The sequence below is a fragment of the Terrapene carolina genome, unplaced genomic scaffold (assembly GCF_002925995.2).
Source record: "Terrapene carolina triunguis isolate 2854851 unplaced genomic scaffold, T_m_triunguis-2.0 Scaffold96, whole genome shotgun sequence".
Lineage (NCBI taxonomy): Eukaryota > Metazoa > Chordata > Testudines > Emydidae > Terrapene > Terrapene triunguis.
The window spans coordinates 41,149,158-41,172,915 of record NW_020664447.1 but is presented as its reverse complement, the minus strand read 5'-3'; the positions used below and the strand labels follow the sequence as shown (position 1 = coordinate 41,172,915).

General features: G+C 43.5%; 1 protein-coding gene across 3 annotated transcripts in view; it reads left to right on the top strand.

Moving 5' to 3' along the window:
* Positions 1–12,869: 12,869 nt before the first annotated feature.
* The window catches only part of MGA (MAX dimerization protein MGA), a 72,722-nt gene continuing 61,833 nt past the window's right edge, over positions 12,870–23,758 (top strand). For all 3 annotated transcript variants that reach the window (XM_029911445.1, XM_029911444.1, XM_029911443.1), the window contains exon 1: positions 12,870–13,983. In XM_029911445.1, the coding sequence (XP_029767305.1) occupies positions 12,920–13,983 (1,064 nt within the window). In that variant the 5' untranslated portion in view covers positions 12,870–12,919. The remainder of the gene's footprint in view (positions 13,984–23,758) is intronic.

Below are 23,758 nucleotides of genomic sequence, written 5' to 3'. Positions count from 1 at the left end.
CCATTAAGATGGTGATTCTTGCTCTTTTCATCTGTGTTGCTGAAACACTTTTCTTCTGACATTTATTGTTGAGCTATAGCCACTCTTTCCATCCTTTCGTTACATGGATTTTTTTTTTACCTTGCATATTCTATTTAGTACTTTGCAGCTCTGTGTGCCACACATTCTAGTATATTCTTTGCTCCTTTATTTTCATAGGTTAGGTTATGGCAGCATAAAGTGCAGAATATGTTGATATATTTCAAAAATCTAATTTCAGATTGTGAGAGTGCACCCTTGGATGCAGTCCTGATCAGAGATATTTCATGAATTTTGTCTCCCTTGGGCATTATGATATACTTTCCTATTGGGAATTATTTGAAGCAATACTTACTAGCAGTGTTACCAGTATTCAATGTATCAGATTCCACTGTTCATGTGAGCCCTACGATGCTTGGGGTGGGGAGGGAGAATGTCAAGGCGATCTAGGTTCTGTAGTTGACAGTGCGGATCCAAAGTTGGTAGAGCAGTATTGGACCTATGCTGTGGGATAAAATCCAACAAAGGGGATTTTTCTTTCAGAACGTGATCAGTGATTGGAATTCTCAGTCTCAGAGGTATTGGCACATACTTCCTTATTAGGGTTCCTAGAGAAGGTGGATGGGACTAGATATTAAACCACTGTGACTTTTTTTTAAGACATGTTCTGGGTTAAATTGGTAGTCAGATTTGGGGTTGAAGGGTGGGTGTTGTTTTTTTTTTTTAATTTATTTATTTTTGCTATGTGACTGTTAGAAAGAATCTGGCCATGATGATGGGGGTGCTCTTCCATTTTCCAATAAATTGGAAAATTAGGGTGGGACAATCTGCTACAGTCAGATGATGTATCCCAAACAATTATATTCATGTGGATTTTTTTAAAAATTGCAGTCCTTTCCATTTTCTTTATTTCTGTGAGTTGAGGAAGGGGTAGCAATCTGATGGGTATAAGAAGGATGATGGAGGTTTGGGATAAGAAGAAAGTAGCAAGAGGGATAAAGGAGGGAATAAGCTGAAAAGGAACAGAGACGAAAAAGAGGGTGTAGAAAACCAGGGGTAGATACATGAAAGTGACCTAAATAAAATTGTGTCCACTAGAAAAGTATCATTTGTTCATCACAAGAACCACTACTTCTAGAAAAGCCCATTTTGGAAATGGGAGGGCTAGAGAAGTAGGGAAAGGATTACTAACTTAATTTGAGTTAAGAATACGACAGAAGGTAGGAGAGCATGTCCCTTATAAAATGTTACCTTTTTTTTTTTTAAGGCGGTGGAATACTGTCCCACTTTGACACGCTTTTATAGTATTAATACCTTTTTCTTTCTGTAACACTTTCCATCCAATGATCTCAAAATGCTTTGCAAACATTACACCTCATTATCTCAAGTTTAAGATGAGAAAACAGGCATGGAAATAAAGTTATTTGCCTAAGGTTATGCATAATAAGTCTGTGACAGAGATGGAAATAGAATCCAGATCTCCTGACTTGGTGCACTAGTCAAAAGACCATCCTTCCCATTTTTCTCACCCCTTAAAAAGTCAGGGCAACTCTCCCTCCAGCTAAAAAGCGGTGGCCATAGGGCCTGTCTATACTGTTTATTTAGTTGGCTCAAGGTGGTTGCTAGACATTAACAACCTGGAGAGAGAATACTTGGTTCTGAATTCAAATGAGCCTCCTCCCTTGTCTGTGTCTTATTTCCTCACTTGTTTTTGTTGTCTCTCTTTCACTCCTGGCTTGTTCTCTCAGTTTTATTTACGCCTCTGGGTGAGTGCCCCCTGCAGAGAACTCCTGCACATAGTACATTTTTGGTGATGCTTGTAATAAGAGAGTGAAACTGATGAGAACTGCATGATTCTTGTCTGTTTCATTTTCCTTCTGCCACAGTTGCTATGACAGGAAGCACAACATGACTTTTCCCTGCTTTATTCCCCTGTTCTATAACTTTCAGAATGGAGAGGGTAAGGAGTGGTTAAAAATATAGCAGGCTTATGGTGACCCCCTGAATAGAGAGTGTACGAATGACTTTATGATAACATTTGCTGAAAATAATACAATGATATATCTTTTAAAAAATACAATTAAAAGAGCATTCTATTTATCTATATACTTAAAAATAATCACCACTGTTTTGAGTGAAAACTAACTTCTTACAATTTTTTCCACTTGTTTGTGCACACTGGTTTGTTATAAGCCCTAATCCTGCAATGCCCAGGTAGATACCTGAACTGCTGTGGGGCTTTGTGCAGGTATGCCTGCACATTGTAAATTGAAGGATCGGGGCTATAGAGTGGTTTCTTATTTTTAAAGAGAGGACTGCATGGCTCAGAGTACAAAGCCTTGTCACATGTAGGTCAGTATACAGATAATGCTTGAATTGGTAGAGACTGAAAGATATTACTTATCAGACCACTAAATGGAAGTGAGTGTGAAATAAGTTGGTGAGTTCATTTTAGTCTCCATTAGACAGGTGTCCACAAATCCATCACAACAGTAAGCACTACTACTGATCTGTAAGTAGCGGGGAAATATTTAACGAGCATGGAGACTACACTACTTTCTTAGAGAGTTGGTCCTTCCATTATAGGGTTGAGGTTAAATAACAGGGCAGCATGAGAAAGTTTAAATTGCCACTGCCATATTGTAGTTGGTCTGAGGCTACAAAGATGATTTTTCACTTCAAGGCAATTAATCTCATACTTTTAAGTTAATTTAGGACTGGTGAAAAATTACCCTTTTCTTTTTTCTTCCCCTGAAAAATCCCTGTTAGTACACAGCAAGAGTGAAGGACTTGGGTTTTCTCCTGCCAAACCCACTGACCCTTCCCTCTAAATTGCTTTTCTGTACAGTTGATTACACAACTATAACTTCTATATAAAATATTTTCTGAAACCTCTTGCTTGCCTAAAAGACTTTCTAGTTAATTTAGATTTAAATTACACCTTTTGCAGTTACATTAATTTGACTGAGTTTATAATCTGGTGATTTCCTGCTCTAATTTCTATACAATAATCAGTTACTTATGCCAGTTTCTGATATGATTCACCAGATAATGATGATAGGCCAAAATGTGCGCTAAGTTACGCCTTTATAACCATGTCAAAGTTGATGTGGCTTCGTGAACATAACCAAAGGATGAATTTAGATCAGTTTATGTTGCAAATATAATATCTCCAAACATTAGTGAATAGAATGTGTTATTTACTCCTTCACATAACACATGAACCATGGGTCACCGAATGAAATTAATAGGCAGCACATTTAAAACAAACACAAATAAGTACTTCTTTACACAACGCATAGTCAACCTGTGGAACTCATTGTCAGGGGATGTTGTGAAGGCCAAAACCATAACAGTCAAAAAAGAACTAAATGAGTTCATAGAGGATAGGTCCATCAATGGCTATTAGCCAAGATGGTCAGGGATGCAACCCCATGCTCTGTGTCCCTAGCCTATGTTTGCCAAAAGTTTCAGTGGACGACCAGATGGATCACTCAATGATTGCCTGTTCCATTCATTCCCTTTGAAACACCTTGCATTAGCCACTGTTGGAAGACAGGATACTGCTCTAGATGGACCATTGGTCTGACCCAGTATGGCCATTCTTATATGTTGTTAATATATCTGGATTCCAAAGGTGACAAATTTACTTGCAATACATTGTTTGTTGTTACAGGTTCTCCAAAGTGGCAACAGATTATCTGACCAAATAGCTACATTAGTTAATTTTTTTAGTGCTTATATAGGATGGAACACTCTTAGTTCTTGTCTGCATTAAAGAGATCAATATACTGTAATGTACCTCAAATCCACTTTGAATTCACACAGGAGTGCTTCATTTGATTATCAGCCAGTACTGCAGTGTGGATTGCCAACTAAGACTCCAGTCCATGCTCTTCTTTTTGCATTAAAAGCTTCTTTTCTATATAAAGAAACGTGATTTTCCTCCAATTCTAACTTTTGAGGTCATGCTTTATAAGTATGGCACAATAGGTCATGTACTACATTAAGGGCTTGTTTTGTTTAATAAAAATTTATGTAGTGTTTTGTTTTTAGTTAAACTTCAATTACCATCTTAATGCAGCTTGACACAAATTATGAGCACAAAGTTAATTATCTAGCAAATAAGCAATATATCATTTGCCATTTTTAATATACCAATGCACAATTAATAAGAATCAGGAAATATTAAAGCTACATAATTGTTTAAATAAATGTATGTAGTTATAGCGTACCCTCCTAGGTAGCAAAAAGATGTACCAAATCTAGTGTAAAGGCTCTATTTAGTTGTAAATCAACATGTTTAAATGGTTCTATTAACCAATGAGAAGACACCTTTCTTTAGCAGATAACTGAAGAACAAATAGAAAAGTTGATCAAAATCCATGATTTAAATGAATGATTTACAACTAAATAGAACCTTTATATTAGATTGGGTACATCTTTTTGCTATCTAGGAGGGTACACTATAACGGCATACATTTATTTAAGCAATTATGTAGCTTCAGAGAAAATGGGAGAATAAACACAAGGAAGAAAACAAAGAGGAAAACAAGTAAACAAAAGAATGCAGAAGAATCAAAATCAAGAGGAGGCATGCAGGACTCTTAACTCAGTGATAGGTTTTAAACTTATATATGGTTTAAATAAATGTCTTATACATTAAGGCTACTGGAATACTTGCTTGAATTTCCAGTTTTCTGTCCTACTTCCACTTGATATTTGGAAAACAACCACTGATGCATTTCACTGCTTACTAGATGAAAATGGTCTTCTGTGCAAAGAAGTTCTAGTAACTTCTAAGAATATTATTTGAAGCCTTTCCAAAGACGGTGGAACCAGATCCATGCTAAATAAATAACAGCAGCCCCTTGTGATTTGCATGATTTTTGTAATGCTAGAACAGACAAAAAAAACCCAGCGTATTTTTCTGGTGAAGATATGTTAGTAATTTAGTATTGTAGAACAAGGGGGCTCCGTTTTAGTAGTAGAACCAGTATTTCACATTGACTTTTGCAGTGATGTTAGGTACCTAAACAGTTCTTTTGTACAGTGGTGATAGATTTAATCTTCAGTCTGCTGTCTCCTAGCATTTTACTTTCAAGTCTTACTTTACCGTTCCTGGCTTTTTGATCTAAAAGAGCAAAAGAGAAATATTTTGTCTGCTCTGGAGAGAATGATAGACTATCCATGTTTTTAAATCTGATGCATATGTGTCTGTTGTGCCTGAAAAAATGGATTGGTTTATGCAGTTTCTTTATTCTGTGATGCTCTTGGAATCCAAACTATGAGAGATTATCCCAAATGCATATGAATAAGCTTCTGTTGCCTAGAAACAGTCATGGGAGGGCTGGCCTTCCCTAATGTTACATTAGGCCTGCTAACTCTCAGTATTGAAAATTGGATTTCAGTGGCAGAAGGAAAATAATGCTAACAAAACTGAAATAGATGCTTTGATAACATTACTTGTTATGATTAGTTATTTATTCAACTCAGATTTCTAGGTTGCTGGTGCTTTGGTAGCTTGACATTGAACTATCAGTTAGGTTCCCTTGACTTTTTTTTTTTTTTTTTTTGGCACCCTATAATAAATAACCCTGTTTCTCCCAAGCTCTGAGCATAGCGTTTTTAAGGTTAAATGACCAGGTTGACGCTCCTTTTTTTTAGGGCTGTTCAAATTATATCTGCAAACCTGCAAAGCAAAATATATCAAGGTGTATTTTATTAACCCCGGCTTTTAATGCTAAGAATTTTGTTCAGACATTAAACAGGTTTTCACCTATTAGAATTCTCCTTTGTTGGGTTTATACTCAAAAGTACTTGGCTTGTTCTTGATCACAAAATTTGATATTGGTTTCTTCTAGATGCCCAAGCACCTCCACCCTGGAGGGGCCTAGGAGAATTTTTAGATACATAATATAAGGAATTGTGACTGGAATTTTAATGCCTACAGTGTGTAATGTGCAATTGTGCATCCTGCAAATACAAATAAAATACAAAAGAAGACCTTGTGAGAAGCAATATTTGCCATCAGATTAGTAGTTAACCACTAATGATTTTTAGTTTAAAACATGCTTTACAGGATCTTTGTTAGAAAAGAATGCTCTTGGACATGCAGCCAGGGCTATGCTGGCTCCTCGCCCCTTTTTAAATATACTTTGTAAGAGAAGTGATCCCTAGAAGAAATATGTTGTTGGAGGGCCGTACAAAACAGCCTAACACAAATTTGTATTGACCTGTAGAGGAGCAGTGTTTCAATACACACGGAAGGGCAGACCTTGCAGTGCTTGATGGTTGGCTGTGGCACGTTTGCCTGACTTCACAGTAGTTCTGTGGGAGTAGATGCTCAGGAGACGAGTAGGGCGCCCAGCGGGCTGAGCTCTACAAGGGACACAGTCGGAGTTTGACTGCTCCGGAGGCTTAGACCCTGTGTATGGGGAGGGGCCAGCGCTTGTGTAAACCTAGCAGAGCCCCGTTTGCAGAGGCAGCCCGTGGGCGCGGCCCCTCGCTATCGGAGCGCGCCTAGGGGTCGAGGGGGCCGACCTGCGGCCGCTCTGCTGGGGCGAGCAGCGAGCTCCGAGGCCTCGAGTGAGCGCGATGACTCCAGCAGCAGGGGCGGCGGACAGTGCCGCTGCGGTGGAGACCGGAGCCGGCCGGGGCTTCGATGGTAGCGTCTCCCCGGGGACGGCGCAGCGCGTGCGGGGACCGCGTAGCGGCTTCTCTTCGAGAATCTTCCCCTTTCCTCGCCTGTGGGCGGGGTAGGCCCGGGCCCAATGTCGGGGGAGACCCCGACCCTGGCACGTGACGGATGGGCGGCCAGGCGGGAGGGAGGGGGAGTGCGAGCCACCAGTGCGCCTGCGCGCAGTGCAGCGTCGTGACGTCATGCGGGTGCGCACGCACGTTCCCCCCAGCTGGTGGACACACGGTCCGTGTGAAGAGAAGGGAGGGGGGGGCCTCTCTCCCCGGCGCACGGTAACGGGGGGGGCGGGGGGGGGGGGGGGGGCTAGGACCGAGACTGCCAGGCCCCGCCTTGGGGGGGGGCGCGCGCAGGTCTGCATGCCTCTTATGCGCCGCCTGCTGGCCGCGTCAGCTGCGAAAATTAACACCAGGCACAGCCACGAGGCTGCAGGGCCCGTGCGCGGGCATCTCCCCGAGACCCCAGTGACAGCGCGAAGCGCCGGCCCTGTGCTGTAGCCAGCACGTGCCGCGACTCCTCGCACCGTATCCTCTTTGGTGCGACCCGGGCGGGAGGCGCCTTCGAGTGACTGGGGGCGGGCCAGGCCCTGCGCGCTAGCAGCGGGCCTGGCCCTAGCTGCCCGCTCGGCCCACTGCTGCGGCCTGAGCTGTAGCGCAGCGCGATGCGCCTCCCATTCTGTAGCCTCCCCCCGCCCCTTGGGCAGGGCCTCCAGGCCCGGCTGATGACGGGGTCAATCGGCGGCGGCTGCAGGGGTCGGCGCGGGGTGTCTGCCGGGCCCCGCTTGTGCGCTGGGCTCGAGTGAGGCGGAGTTTACGGGGCTTCCCCGTCCCGAAAAAAAAACCGGGCTAGGGCCGCTGCTCCTTCACTGGCCGCGGCGACTCTTGGTAGAAGCCGATGAGCGCCCGCCCGCTGGGGAACCCAGCCTCGTCGCCCCGAGGCCTCCCGGCATCCAATCTCCGCCCCAGAAAGCAGCGTCTGCTCAACCGGCTCCCGACCGAGAAGCCACCTGCTCCCGCCGAACTCCGTGCGGGGCCGGCACCTGCTGCGCCAGTCCTGCCAGCCGGGGGCTCGCAGAGCGAGGTGCTGCCGAGTGTGCCGGGCTGCAGCGCGGCGCCGCCCGATACAGCCACCGTGCGGCAGCCAGCCACAAGTGTTCCCGCTGACTTCAACAGCAGCGCTCTGCGCACATCTCCTGCTGTCATTGGGCTCATCTCCCTGGCTCTCATTGGCAGTTGGAGATAAATAGTCTCAGCTCCTGCCATTACTGGGCCTGTGACGTCCAGCTCGTTGCCAGTCTCCCACTGTCATTTGCTTTTGTGGACACTGGGAGAGATTTGTGATTGAACATGCATATAAAATGCACAGTATTATTACGAATGTGTCCTGTGAATGTGCATGTGAGAAGTGTCCTAAAACAGTGGCATGGTTTGAACATGTGTACAATGTGCATATATAAGGAATTCTGGATCTTAGCACCTGTTGTCTGTAGATTAGTAAATTATTTATTTGGCATGTGAATTTCAAATATGTGGCCTTAAGACTTTGCACTTCTCTAGTATCTTCCATATAAGAATCTTAACCCAGTTTACAATGGCCCCTATCCTTTTTTGTGTGTTCACGGGGTCAGCCTTCACAGATCTTATTGCCAAATTTTCACAACACAACTGCCCAGAACTTGAAAAGCAATTTAGTTTTGTGTTATTCAAGCCCCAGAAAGGATCTGGAAATTTTTTAATGCATGCAAAACTCCTATACTATCCATTCTTCACCCCCACGTACCTTCAAAAACCCAACATAAAACCACAAGAACTTGAAACTTAAGTATCTGAAAACATACCAGGATGAAAATGTATCCTCAAACTTAAATGTAACTTTGTTACTACTTCATGCTAACACACACAAATACAACAAAATTCTTTTATGAAAGGAGAATATGAACAGTTCGGGGTTTACTGTCTTTTTTTCTAGCTCTTCTTCACGTGATCAGCATGGGCATGCTGGTGATCCATGAAAAGTCTGGGCACCTTGCAGTTTGGGAAATACACCATACATGAAATCTCCTGTTTTCATTTTAGTAGATTGTGTAGGAGAAATGGAAATTATAGTCCAGTAGTACAGCAATTTAGCTTGTGTATATAATTAACTAAATATGTATGGGTGGAAAGGGGGAGATTGCTTGCTAAATCAGAAGCTGAGAATAGTTTTGAATATTTTCTGATAAATATGAATAACATGTTGGAAGTAGTACATTTAGTTTTCTCTCTTAGTTTCATTGGAACTTATTTTCTTGTAGTTCGTTAATCCCTTTTGGAAACACAGGCACCGCCATCCCAATTAATGAGAAATTTCTCATTATATTGCAGATGGGGAAATCTTGCTCCCCCTTGTACAAGTTCATCAGTCTTCAAAAACAATGGAATTCATGCAATTTCATGCACCTACTCTGGATTGAGGTCAGCTGCTGGTTATTCTTGCAGGGAGACTGCGTCCCTGCATTCATTGGAGCAGGGTTTGTTGAAGAGTCAGGACACGCTGAGTTGCTCTGAATTATAAAGTTCCACTAGCAGAAACACCAGGAGTTGATCTGTTATATGGAAAGATATAACTTAATCACTTTTCTGACCTTTGCCACCCTTGAAATCAGATCATAAACAACAGTTATCGGTGTTATACCAGTTAAAGAAACTGCTCTTAAATAGCTAATTCATATAAAGTATGTTTGGATTTGGGGCAAGTATCTGGCAGAGACATCACTTTCCCCAAGTGACCTAGTGCTAGTGACCTCAACTCCACTCCCTTGTTCTGGTTCCTTCAGACTATGCATGTACATAATGAATAAATTTTGTGTTAGTATTGTATTTTACCACACTACATTTCTTACATATTTAATATAAGGGTGAAAAACCCTGATATTTAGTGTGGACTATGAAAGTTGCGAATATATTCTCCAGAATATGAAAAGCAGATGAGCTTGAACTAAAAGTAAAGGAATGACACCATACCAACATGAAGTTCAGGTTTTGTTCCTTAATAAAGTTTAAAAAACTCCGTTGGTATCTACAAAGTGATGATAGGGTAGAATTGACCATACAGTTTGACAAGCTCACTTGTGGATTTTCAATTAAAAAAAAAAAATCTTTTTTTAAAATGATATGACATTTGCGTAGTGGGGGAGTAGAAAGACCTTGAATATGCAGATAGGGTCTCTTGCATATATATAAAACGGAGTAATTACAGCAGGATGGGGCTCCTTATTTTCATTATTTGCATAACTACTTCATAATCTTACAGTGACAATATTATAGGCAGAACTGATAGCACTGCCTTATGGTTGAGGTTGCCTGACACTTGCCACCATAAGACCCCTGTTTTTAGTTGGTTGTAACTTTACCACTCTTTAATAGTTTTGGCTGAAAATTTCCATGCTGGTTGCCTGCTTTGACGGAATTTTTGTGGAAGGTTTCAGCGAAAATGGTTCTGCCGTTTCCAAGAATGAGATTGGGGAAAATGTCGGGGTTTTGCCCATGCTTTTTTTTTTTTTTTTTTTTAAATCTTTTGTTGAGAAGACCTAGCACACATCTCTCTGCTTTGGAGCAGAGACTTGAGGTTTGGCCATGGGCTTGCCTTTATGGAGGGATGTACCTTTTCCTGTTTTCGGGTGGAAAAATATCCAAATTTGGCAAAGTTATAACCCTCCCCAATCTCAGTTTGCATATACTTAATAGTGTCAGGAAAAAGTTAAAATTTAGCCAGCAGAAAAGACAGAAACTGCTGAGAAGCAAGGACATAGTTTCTGTCAATACATGATAACTTAGCTCAATTTATTGGTAAGAAAGAACAATGCTGACCACCCTCAAGGCCCCCGGATATCTGTAAGCACTCATCCCTACCCCTGCCCACCCCATCTACCCCTCACCCCACCTCTTTGCCCTGAAAGTAGTCACAAATAATTGATGTAATCAGGATGGGTCTATATGTATGTATTGTTCCTACTGTTATCTTTGTTAAAAGTTCTCTTTTTTTTTGTAACAGTGTCGGTCTCTATGTACAAATAAATTAATAAAAAAATTTATATAACTGGCCACTATGGCACCATATTTTTAAAGCTGCTTGTCAGTCTTCCCGGTACCATAAATAAACCCCTTTCAGTATTGTCTGTGCTTGCCTAATTCTTGGGGAAAATAATCTGTTTGCCTAACAGTAGCAACATACTAGAGTTTGGCAGTTACGTTCTCTGAAGATTCTGTTTACACTAAGTGTACTCCTGGCTGCTGTGGACTTCTGTAGCAACGGGCGCTAAGTGAGAGTAGGTAGACTCTTTCGTTCTCTCAGTATCCTTTTTGCTGGAACTCAGGCTTTCATCTTGACTTGAAAAGAAGAGTGGGGAGTATCTGAACCAACAGGGCAGAGGGAGTAGATTGAGCTGGGAGTTAGTGAAGAGGGGAGAATGAGATCAGACAAGGAGCTGAGGAGAGGGAAGCAAAAGGACAGAGCAAGAAGGGCTCAAGTGTGGATGATCAGGGAAGAAGGATCTGTCACCACTAGGCCAAACTCTCCCTCAGAACCTAGGAATGAAACCCAAGATTCTTGTCATTCACCATTCCTCTATCATCTTCAAATATCTGTGCAACACACTGGCAAAGTGTGTCTCATCCCCCTTTAGTGGCTGTTCTACCCAAAGGATGTTAACCTACTGTTGTTATCTGTTCACCACTAGTGGCAGAGGTCTGTGTGGTGAATCTAAATGTTCCCAACTGGCTGCTAATCCATGCGTGGGAGTCAGTATGATTCTACATAACGATATTTCTGTTCCTTGCTTTTTTTAAAATCTTAGTTTTTTGTGTGTAATTTCCTATGTTAAAAGAACATTAATGTTGCAAGATCAAGCACTCGGAGATTAGGAAATGTCAGGTTTAAGGTTGCCTGTGTGATCTTAATTTGCCCCCCTTGTGCATATGCATTATGGTACAATCTTTGGTTACATGAACAAATAGTATTTTTTTTATAGGATGCTACCTCATTCAGTGCACAAGATAGATGTTGCTCGCTTAATGAGTAGATACCCAATGTTTTGTTTTATCCTTATTGTCAGTATGTGGATCCATGCTTTATTTACTGCACGCTATTCTTATTCCGCAATCTTGAGTCATCATTAATTCTGACACAACGATGCCTTATTGACTGCACACTTTTCCAACCCTGCTCTGAAGACCAAATTTTTTATTTTCTCATTGGCTTTTCTGTGGCGCTTATCACAGTAGTATATGATTTCACAAACAATGAATTTATTTTCAGAACACTCTTGTGAGATGAGGGATGGTATTATCCCCACTTTGCAGATGGAGAACTGAGGCACACAGAGAGTAAGATCTAAAGTGTCTACTAATTTTGGATGGTCAATTTGAGATGATTAGAGCCTGATATTTGAGAATAGTTAGCACTAAAACCACTTTATATAGTCAAAGTACCTCTCCCATTGACTTCAATTGCAGCTCAGCACTTCTGCAAATCAGACAGAACAGGGACTCGTATTGAGCTCCTAGAAAAGGAGAAACATAGTGACCATCCTTGAAAAGTCTGATTCAAATTACCTGTCCAGAATTACATAGGAACTCTCTTGTAGAGGCCGGCATAGAATCCCCTTCTCTCCAGAGTAGCTTTCAACTATCTTTATCAAGAGACCATTCTTTTTCTTCCTGCAATTTCCTGCGTCATTCACTACACATATTTCAACTTCTGCAAGAAACTGAGGCCAGGGTCTTACAGACAACTGTCTCCTTCACTGCATAACCCTTATTCATCCCAGGAGTACAGTCCATCCTGTGCATTGCATGAGGCTTTGGGTCCTGTGGAAAAAAATAGTGTGTGATCATGTAATTAACAGCTGTACATGTGCAAAAGAGGAGCAAATTAGTTTCCCACGCAACATTAATTCTGACATTTCCTAACTTGAGGTGCTTGACTTTGCAACCTTCATGTCCTTTTAATGTAGTTTTATGTGTGTAAATATACTATACAAAATGTTTCTGTAGTGACCCAGTTCCTTCAAGTAAAGGAAGGAGTATATTGGTATATTGTATTTGATTAGTGCTAACTGGGTCTACTTGTTTGTTTCCAGGATGGTGAACACAGGGGGAAGGCTCTCAGAACCGTTTCGAATTTGCAGTTAATTTGAAAGAATTTACAGAAGTGCCCATTATCATCATGGAGAAACAACAAATTGTGTTGGGTAACCGGGACAGTGGGACAGTGTCTGGTGCAGCACCTGCTTTTTTTGTCATCCTGAAACAGCAGCAGGGAAATGGTAAAGCTGATCAAGGAATTCTAGTAGCAAACCGGGATGCCTGTACTCTCACCAGTAGTGTGTCAACTCCAGTAAAATCCAAAGTAAAGACTTGCCTTCCAGCTGATTGTACGTCAGGTAGCATCACTGTCACCCTGGACAACAACAGTATGTGGAATGAGTTCTACCATCGCAGCACAGAGATGATTCTGACCAAACAGGGGAGGCGTATGTTCCCATACTGTCGGTACTGGATTACAGGCCTAGATTCCAATCTGAAATACATCCTAGTCATGGACATCTCTCCTGTGGACAATCACCGCTATAAATGGAATGGTCGTTGGTGGGAGCCTAGTGGGAAGGCAGAACCCCATGTTCTGGGACGGGTATTTATTCATCCAGAATCACCCTCCACTGGTCAGTACTGGATGCACCAGCCAGTATCCTTCTACAAACTCAAGCTTACCAACAATACTCTGGACCAAGAAGGTCATATCATATTGCATTCTATGCACCGCTATCTGCCACGGCTTCACCTGGTACCTGCAGACAAAGCCACAGAGGTTATCCAGCTGAATGGTCCTGATGTACACACCTTCACCTTCCCACAGACAGAGTTCTTTGCAGTGACAGCCTATCAGAACATCCAGATTACCCAGCTAAAGATAGATTACAACCCTTTTGCTAAAGGATTCAGAGATGATGGACTGAACAGTAGACCTCAGCGTGATGTGAAGCAAAATAGTAGCTCAGAGCATGAAGGAGGTAGTGTTTCCAGCTCTCCCAGCAATCGTGGCCGACATACTGAAACCGATGGATTAGAGTCACAGCAGAGAGATCTAGATTCTTCATTTAGTGGTCAGAATCCATCAGACATTGATTTGGAGAAAGAATCCTTTAATGCAGAACGGGACTTCCTGGATTTCCTGGATGCAGACCTGCCTCTTAGTGATATGCCCAGGTTAAAACAAGAGGTATCTGAAAGGTAGGAGTACATTTCATTTTTTGTCTAGAGGGGGCTGGGTTGGGCTAGACTCCTAGTAAAATGTCAAATGGTGTGGTTTTTGGCAGTGGGGGTGGGAGGGAAGATGGTTTTACAACCAGAGTTTGGTTGAACTGATGTTCCAGAACATTTTGGGTTTACAGAAGGTCTTTTTTCTCGTACATGGGCATCAGTTGATCTGGAGATTTCATCTTCGTTCTGCTGGACTGCTGCAGTACTGCACTCTGACTCATTTACTGTGACTACTTGAGAGAGAAGCTGGGGGATCACTGTTCCCCACAACAAAGAGATTTAGAGGATGAAAATTTCATCTCATAAACTGCCAGGAACTTCAAATAGATCAGATTTTTAGTAATCCAAGCCTACTGATCTTCCTTTTAGGGCAGTTTGAGGCACTTGTGTGCTGAATCTACTCTTCTTCCAACTCCCATAAAGTGTGTGTATTCATGTGGTCTTACCTAGCGTACCACCCTCTGACACCTTCCACTGGCTTCTCTCCACAATTTAGCAGAGCAGTTTAGCCCATATTGCCAGACGACCTGTACCAAGTGGATCTGTGTTCCTAACAGTTCCCATTATATGTGCGTGTGTTAGTGCAGCCTAGTCAAGTCCAGCATTTTACTGTACCTTTCACTGGTTTCCCTAAGTAATGCAGCAGAACGGTCTACACATACTGTCAATCTGCCTGTGCCCGCATATTATTGCCATAGCTGGCACCTGCAGGATGAAATATACCTGTTTTTCTCTCCTCCCAGATTCCTTGGCGTATATGCCAGAGCCTAGGCTGCCACCTTACTGTGCTTGCTGCCAGTTCTCTGCCAGTCAGTGAGGCAGAGAGTAGCTAATAGCTCATATCACTAGTTTGCCAGTGAACAATCAAAATAACTGTAATTCTATAGTGAAAGGTCACTATTAAGGAAAAAATTGTCCCACATGTGGCATAGCTGTAAAGCCACTGCAGCAGTGCTTACTACAAACAGTGCCTTTTGTTTGGGAGAGGTTCCCAAACATCAGTGCTCCTTCCATAATTTCAGCATTTGCAGAAGATATTCCTCAGTCCCTTCAAGGTGGTCATTGATCTGGGCAGCAATGAATAACTGTAGAAGTGGTAGTTTTCTAACCCCATAAGGCCACCTGAACCCTGCAGCAGTAATACCTCATGAGAATGTTGGACTCATGTGAGGACCACGGGGATTATTACTGTCTTTATTTTGCAACTTTTTCCAGTTTTAAGGCAGGACAAATAAGAGTTTCTCCCAAATTTCTCATGTATTCATAAACAGAAGGCAGAAGTCTCCTAAGGAGCACCTCTAGGTCAAGAGACCTGTATCCAAACTAATTCTTTAGAGTAAGAGGATTCTAATTTTTAAGAGCACCTATGACCAAAGTGGAAAGGTGTTGGTCAAATGTGTTTCTTATTGTCATGTTTTTGTTGCTTTATTTTCAATATCACCTTTCAGAAATTCAGATTTAAAAAAAAATAACAAACTAATATTGTGAAAAAAATTTTCAAAAGTGATCCTTCCTCTTTAGCCTGGGCCACCATCAATCCCAAAAGATTTTGATTAGAACTCGGAGCAGGTGTCTTTGGAAAAATCTTATAAGTTTATAAGAAGCCCCAATCTTGCAGCTGGACACATTTAGGCACAAGGGGCTTTACTGGGTTCTTTCTTTTTTGGGGCTGTAGGAATGTCCTGCATAATTTTAGGCAAAACTACTTTATCTTAGTCTAAATGGCCACCAAAAAAAAAAAAAAAAATCTAAGAAATTTAAGTTCCCTAAAACCAACAAGATTTTTCTTTTGGTTCTGTCATTCTTGCTCTTTTCAACTTGACAAAAATCAGTAAGAAAGTGATGTGTAGACGTTCTCAAAGGATTTGTTCAAAATGAACAATTTGCTTCCTCAATCCAGCTCTTTCATCGGGGATAAAAAAAACAACTTGTATCAAATGTACAGATGAACAACAAGAAATTCTTCCAGATATCTTATTTTTTGGAGTCAGGAATTTTTTTTTTCAGCTCTGCAGGACAAAGATCGACACAGGTACTCCTTCTATGACAGATCATGTAAATTTATCAACTTAGGACACCTTAAGTCTTAAGAGAAAATCAAACACTTTCCTTTCTTCTTCAGAACAGTTGTCACCTCAGACCAAAAACATACTAAAAATTCATACAAAAGGTGATACTGTACTAGAATATACAGTGTTTTCCTCTTTTCTTTTATCCTCTGTGCTAGTACATCTCTATTAAAAACTAAAGACACTATATATGTATAAATATATAGTATTTTTGTAACCATAGTCCTAGTGCTACTCTCAGAACGTTTTCCAGGTATTTTCTTTAAGTTTTTAGTATCCGCCTTCTACACAGGAAAGACAATCTTCATTCACTCTCTCACTTGTGGAAACAAAATTTAGAACTGGAAATATTCCATAACTCATTCAAGAAATGGCTCCACTCTATCTTTTTTGTGCTCTATAGGTATCAAGAATCTTGCATTTCCTTTTCCATTAAATCTGTTCATCCTCATGACCTGCAGTTAAGGTCTATCAATCACTGTCGATCATTTTTCATAGTTTATTGTTGGCTGTGCAGAAATGGCATGTGTTATGGCTGATAGGACTTTATGTGTGTGTGTGAGTGTGTATATGTAATATATATATTCCAAGATGTTGCATTTCTTAGAAGGCATAATTTTAACTCATAAACTAAATAATGGATTTCCTTGTAAATTTTCAAAAAATTCCTCCGTACTTAAAAAAGTGAGTGATTTGGGAATGAAAGGGTGTGTTTATTTTTTTAATAGATAACAGAGGTTGAATATTTTCTTTTAAGTGTGAAATGTAATTCAGTCTTAACTATGGTGCCATGATGGACACCTTCATAATTTCCCTATTGACTAGCGTATATAAGGAGTATCATATTCTGCTAAATCTAGCGGAGTCTTGGTTTCACAACCAAAGGAAGTAAGTACACTGTAAGGAAGGATCTATTTTACAACATTGTAACTAGCTATTAATTCCACATTTTTTTTTAAACTTGTTGTTTCTCAGGCCTTGTCTACATGAGAAAGTTGTAGTGACTGAATTAAATCTGCTTAGAAACTGATTCAATTAAATCAGTGCAGCCCCCTCTTATGGATGCTCTTATTTCGTTTTAAGAATGCCTTACTGCGATTTAAATTGTTGATTCCATATCAACATAAGCTAAACCGATATAAGGTGTACGTAAACTGATATAGCAGGGATCGGCAACCTTTCAGAAGTGGTGTGCCGAGTCTTCATTTATTCACTCTAATTTAAGGTTTCGCTTGCCAGTAATACATTTTAACGTTTTTAGAAGGTTTCTTTCTACAAGTCTATAATATATAACTAAACTATTGTTGTATGTAAAGTAAAGAAGGTTTTTAAAAAGTTTAAGAAGCTTCATTTAAAATTAAATTATAATGCAGAGTCCCCCGGACCTGTGGCCAGGACCCGGGCAGTGTGAGGGCCACTGAAAATCAGCTCGCGTGCCGCCTTTGGCACACGTGCCATAGGTTGCCTTACCCCTGTGATATAGTATACCACAGGATGTTACCACTAATTTACTTAAATCAGTTTCAAAAGCTTTCTTTCTTGCCACTTCCCTATTCAGGGTCGGTGACTTTATAGCTTTCTTCCAAAACTCATGATCGTATGCCAGGCTGTTGTGCAGATTGGTCTCTCTGAGGTCCGTTGATATCCAGCCCACATACTGAGTCCTTGATCTCCCCCTTGGTTGTCCTCTGTCCATAGTCATTCCAAAAGCCATTCTACTGATACAGCTCTCAGGTCTCTGCTGGATATGACCATTCTAAGGTAGCCCAGCCTCCCTCAATTGGTTTTCAATTGGAGCACCCGCGTTAGGCTCCTTACAACCACATTTCCTTTTTTTTTTTTTTACAGCTTGACCATCTCAACATCTTTGTTTTTGATGTGGAGCGCATACTGATTTCCTTTCTTGTGGCTGGCCTACTATCTGTTTTGTATGTTAAGATGGATCTAAATCAGTTTATAAAGCAATTTAGTATAAATAAGGCTTTGGTTTTCAAATCAGTCTCTCACTGGTGATACATTGTAAAATGTTTGAAGTCTATTCAGATACCATCAGTACCTTTTTAACTTTAATTGCTGTGTGATATATATAAAAAAATCACAAGAAGAAAATATTTGCAGACATTTTTGTTTGAGAAGAATCGGAATCCTATTTTAGAAGGTTACCCTAATGAACCATCCTTATGGAGAATTTTGATCATGTTTTTGAAGTTCATTTATTGCTGCATTTCATGTTTGCACAAGAATTCTCTCGTTCTTCCAAGGCATTGGGAGTCTCAAATATGTGTCCCATACATTTCTTTATGGCAATGGTCTCCAAACTATGGGGCATGCCCTCCTAGGGGAGGACTGGAGGAAAGTTCGGGGGGGGGGGCACATTGCGGCCCAGGCCAGTCCCCACAAGGGGCGGGGAGGGAGCACCACCCTGCCCTGCTTTGCCCCCAGCTCTGCTCTGGCCTCACCCCCAGTTGCGGCCTCTGGCCCCGGTGCTCCGTTCCCAGCCCTGCTGCCTCCTGGCCCAGCTCTGGTGGGCGGAGGAGCATGGAGAGGGGCAAGGGGGGGTGGTGAGCAACCCTGAAAAGTTTGGGGACCACTTCTTTATGATTTGATATTGTGTCCACTTGATTGTAATTTACATTTATTATAATGAGTAAAAAAAATAATTATATCAAGTGTGTTTTAGGAAGAAGAATTTTACTCAATTAAAAGTGGTGTATATTCAGATCTCCATGAATGAAGTGTTCAAGACTTGAAAAATTTACACAACAGCAACTAACTAAAGTACTAAGCCTATGAGCCCAGATGCCACCATACCTCCCCTTCCCCCAAAAAACCCTTCCCACCAAAATCATGGCCATGAATTTTAAAGAAATAAAGCAATAATGTAGAGGTATTTTACTGTACATAACTATTACCAATCAACTTTTCATATAATAAACTTAAAAATGTAATTTACGCTGTGTCCTGCGCTTTTGATGTACCTTCTCTCTACTTTGTGGCTTTACTGCCCTCTGCCATTTCTATTTTGGATTATATTGTATCTCTTTTTGCATTGTTCAGAAAGTGTGTTTTTGCTTCTCTCTCCTTCCATCCCCTTAAATCTTTTCCTCTGTTTCTCTGCATTGTGGGGTTTTTTTTATATCTTTTACTTTAGATTTTTCTGATTTTCCTTGTCCACAAATATCTCACCCTTTTAAAAAATGTAATCCTTCCATTTTATTCTTTCCCCCCCCTCTCTCTCTCCCTCCCTAAAAAGACAGAGGTTTATCTAATTCAGTTTATGTAACTCATAATTCTTCTTCGAGTGTTTGCTCATATCGATTCCAATTAGGTGTGCGCGCGCCGCGTGCACGATCGGAGAATTTTCTACCCTAGCAACACCCGGTGGGTCGGCTGTGGAGCCCCCTGGAGTGGCGCCTTCATGGCGCTGGATATATACCCCAGCCGACCCAGCGCCCCCTCAGTTCCTTCTTACCGCCCCTGACGGTCGTTGGAACTGTGGAGCGCGGCATAGCTGTTCTCCACTCTCCCTAGCTCGGACCGTTGGGTCCTTCGCACGGTGGAGAGGGGATACGCTCTCCAGTTTTCCTCGTCCCCCCCCCCCCACTCCCCCTCCCCGTCCCCCTTCAGGGACCCTTCTCACGAGCAACTCCTTACACAGGAGGTTTTTGGGCTCCTCTCTATGGGGGCCATAGAGGAGGTTCCACCAGAGTTAAGGGGTAGGGGGTTTTATTCCCGCTACTTCCTGATCCCCAAGTCAAAAGGGGGTCTACGGCCCATCTTAGACTTGCGCGGACTCAACAAATTCATAGTAAAGTTGAAGTTCCGCATGGTATCATTGGGGACCATTATCCCTTCCCTGGATCCTGGAGACTGGTTCGCCGCCCTCGACATGAAGGACGCATATTTCCATATAGCAATCTATCCGCCTCACAGGCGCTTCCTGCGATTTGTAGTAAACATGGTGCACTACCAATTTGCAGTCCTCCCCTTCGGCTTGTCCTCGGCTCCCAGAGTGTTCACAAAGTGTGTGGCGGTCGTCGTGGCATACCTTCGTCGACAAGGGGTACAGGTGTTCCCGTATTTGGACGACTGGCTGGTACGCGGCCGCACCAGAGACCAAGTTCAAGCTCACGTCCACATAGTGACACAAACTTTCCACGAGCTGGGCATTCTACTCAACAGAGAGAAGTCCACTCTAGTGCCAACCCAGAGGATAGAATTCATTGGAGCAATCCTAGACTCCAGACGTGCCCGAGCCATTCTGCCAGACAATCGCTTTCATACCATCACAAGCGTCATCCAAGGGCTCAGGACATTTCCGGTTACCACGATAAGGTCGTGCCTCGCCCTGTTGGGTCACATGGCCTCGTGTACTTACGTAACCAGGCATGCCAGACTGCGGCTTCGCCCACTTCAGACCTGGGTATCATCGGTGCACCGTCCTCATCGGGACAACCTAAACATGGTGGTCACGGTTCCGAATTCGGTCCTGACCTCCCTCACCTGGTGGTTGGATCGCAGGGCGGTTTGCGCAGGAGTGCCGTTTCACGCCCCTCAACCCTCCCTGCACCTGGTCACGGACGCTTCATCTCTAGGATGGGGCGCTCACCTCGGGGAGCACCATACTCAGGGCTTGTGGACCGCACCCCAGCTAGCCCTACACATCAATGTTCGCGAGCTGATGGCGGTGCGCCTGGCTTGCCAGGCTTTTCTCAATCTCCTACAGGGCCGTTGCGTGTTGGTTCTCACGGACAACACCACGGCCATGTTTTACATCAACAAGCAAGGCGGAGCCCACTCATCTCTCCTATGCCAAGAGGCCATTCGCCTGTGGGACTTCTGCATCGCCCACTCGATACATCTCACGGCATCGTTCCTTCCTGGAGTCCAGAATACGCTGGCGGACCGTCTCAGCAGGTCCTTCCAGACGCACAAGTGGTCAATTCGTCCGGACATCATCTATTCCGTCTTCCAGAGGTGGGGATTTCCCCAGGGTCGACTTGTTTGCGTCTCGATCCAACAGGAAGTGTCAGGCATACTGCTCCCTACAAGGGCGAGCGCTGGGCTCTCTATCGGACGCGTTCCTCCTAACCTGGAAAGACCACCTGTTCTACGCGTTCCCTCCATTTCCACTGGTCCACAGGGTACTGCTCAAGCTCCGCAGAGACCATGCACGGGTAATTCTAGTCGCTGCAGCTTGGCCGAGACAGCACTGGTACACCACACTGGTGGAGCTGTCGGTTCAAACACCGATCACGCTTCCCTTATGTCCCGATCTCATCTCTCAGGACCACGGCCGGCTGTGTCACCCCGACCTGCAATCGCTCCACCTCACAGCGTGGATGCTCCATGGCTGAATCGGACAGAGCGGCAATGCTCGCAGCTCGTGCAGCAGATTCTGCTGGGAAGTAGAAAGCCCTCTACACGGACCACTTACTTAGCAAAGTGGAAACGGTTCTCCTGTTGGTGCGAGCAACGAGCTACGTCCCCCTTGCAGGCGCCTATTCCTCTCATACTTGAGTATCTCCTATACCTAAAACAGCAGGGCCTGGCGTTATCTTCAATCAGAGTTCACCTCGCCGCTATTTCAGCATTCCACCCAGGAGAACTCGCTTCCTTGGTCTTCTCTAACCCGATGGTCGTTAGATTCCTCAAGGGCTTAGACCGGCTGTACCCGCAGCAACGCCAGCCCGTGCCAACATGGGACCTTAACCTGGTTCTTTCCAAGCTCACGGGGCCTCCGTTCGAACCATTGGCTACCTGTTCCCTCCTGTACCTATCCTGGAAGATAGCCTTCCTTGTAGCCATCACCTCAGCACGGCGCGTTTCTGAACTCAGAGCGCTTACGTCCGAGCCCCCATACACTGTGTTCCATAAGGACAATGTGCAGCTTCGCCCCCACCCTGCCTTTCTTCCCAAGGTGGTTTCACCTTTCCACGTGAACCAGGATATATTTCTCCCGGTCTTCCATCCGAAACCACACGCTACTCGTCAAGACCAGCGTTTGCATTCTTTGGACGTACGCAGGGCCCTGGCCTTCTATATTGACCGTACAAGGCCATTTAGGAAGACGACACAACTCTTCGTTGCGGTGGCCGACCGGATGAAAGGCTCACCGGTCTCTTCACAGTGCCTGTCCTCCTGGATCACGTCCTGTATTCGTGCTTGTTACGACCTGGCCGGTGTACCGACGCCACGCCTTACCGCTCATTCCACGAGGGCCCAGGCCTCCTCGACTGCCTTCCTGGCTCAAGTCCCGATCCAGGACATTTGTAGAGCTGCAGTTTGGTCATCGATCCACACATTTGCTGCTCACTATGCGCTGGTGCAACAATCCAGAGACGATGCTGCTTTTGGGTCAGCGGTTCTGCACACAGCAATGTCTCACTCCGACCCCGCCACCTAGGTGGGGCTTGGGAGTCACCTAATTGGAATCGATATGAGCAAGCACTCGAAGAAGAAAAGACGGTTACAACGGTGAGTAACTGTTGTTCTTCAGATGTGTTGCTCATATCCATTCCAAACCCGCCCCCCTTCCCCACTGTCGGAGTAACCGGCAAGAAGGAACTGAGGGGGCGCTGGGTCGGCTGGGGTATATATCCAGCGCCATGAAGGCGCCACTCCAGGGGGCTCCACAGCCGACCCACCGGGTGTTGCTAGGGTAGAAAATTCTCCGACGATCGTGCACGCGGCGCGCGCACACCTAATTGGAATGGATATGAGCAACACATCTCGAAGAACAACAGTTACAACGGTGAGTAACCGTCTTTTTTTTATGGGCAACAACTACTGCTATATATCTTAAGGAACAGTTAACCATTAATTTTCCTTTGCAATGGTTTTACCATCCCAATTAAAGTTTAGCATTGTGCTCTTTCCCATATTAATATGGGAAACCTGAAAATCTACTAGACCAGAGGTTCTCAAACTTGGTCCGCAAGCTCCATTCAGGTGGTCCCGCGGATAGTTCCTTCTAAGCTTTGCGCCTGGGCGGCTGCACACAAGAGAATAAAGGGCTGCCCACCTAATCAGTGGAGCCATGCAGGCATGGCTCCACTAATTAGGTGCCTGGACCCTGGAGAAGATGCACATGTAAGATGAAGTGATGGCCTTGGGGAAAATAGGGAGTAGGTGGGAGGGGGCAGTGGGGTGAGAAAAGTGGGTAGGGGGAAATTGGGATGTGCAGGGCTGTGGCGGCCAGAGAAAGAGGCGAATTTCTCCAGCTCCAGGGCTGTGACTGACAGGGAGAGACCCCCCTCCTTCCCAGCCCCAGCTTGGGGGCTGCCGCGGCGGGGGAGAAAGGGGGAGACTCCCCCTTCCCAGCCGAGCTCGGTGGCTGCCACTGCGGGGGAGAGGCTACTGATATTAAAATATGAGTTGTGTGCTTTTATTTGTAGAACAAAAAAATTTTAATTATTAAGTGATTTTATATAGTATTTTTATCCAAAGCGCTTTACAATAGTTAGTAATGGTACAAAAAACATTTGGAAAGATCATTAAGTGGTCCGCCAAGACCCTCAGCAATTTTCAAGTGGTCCGTGGAAAAAAAAGTTAAAGAACCACTGTACTAGACTTTAAAATTCTTGGTAATGTAGTATGTAGGATGTCATGAGGCTCACTTAAAGTGGGACATTGTCTGAATACAGAAAACAATACTGTCTTGTGGTCAGCTGATA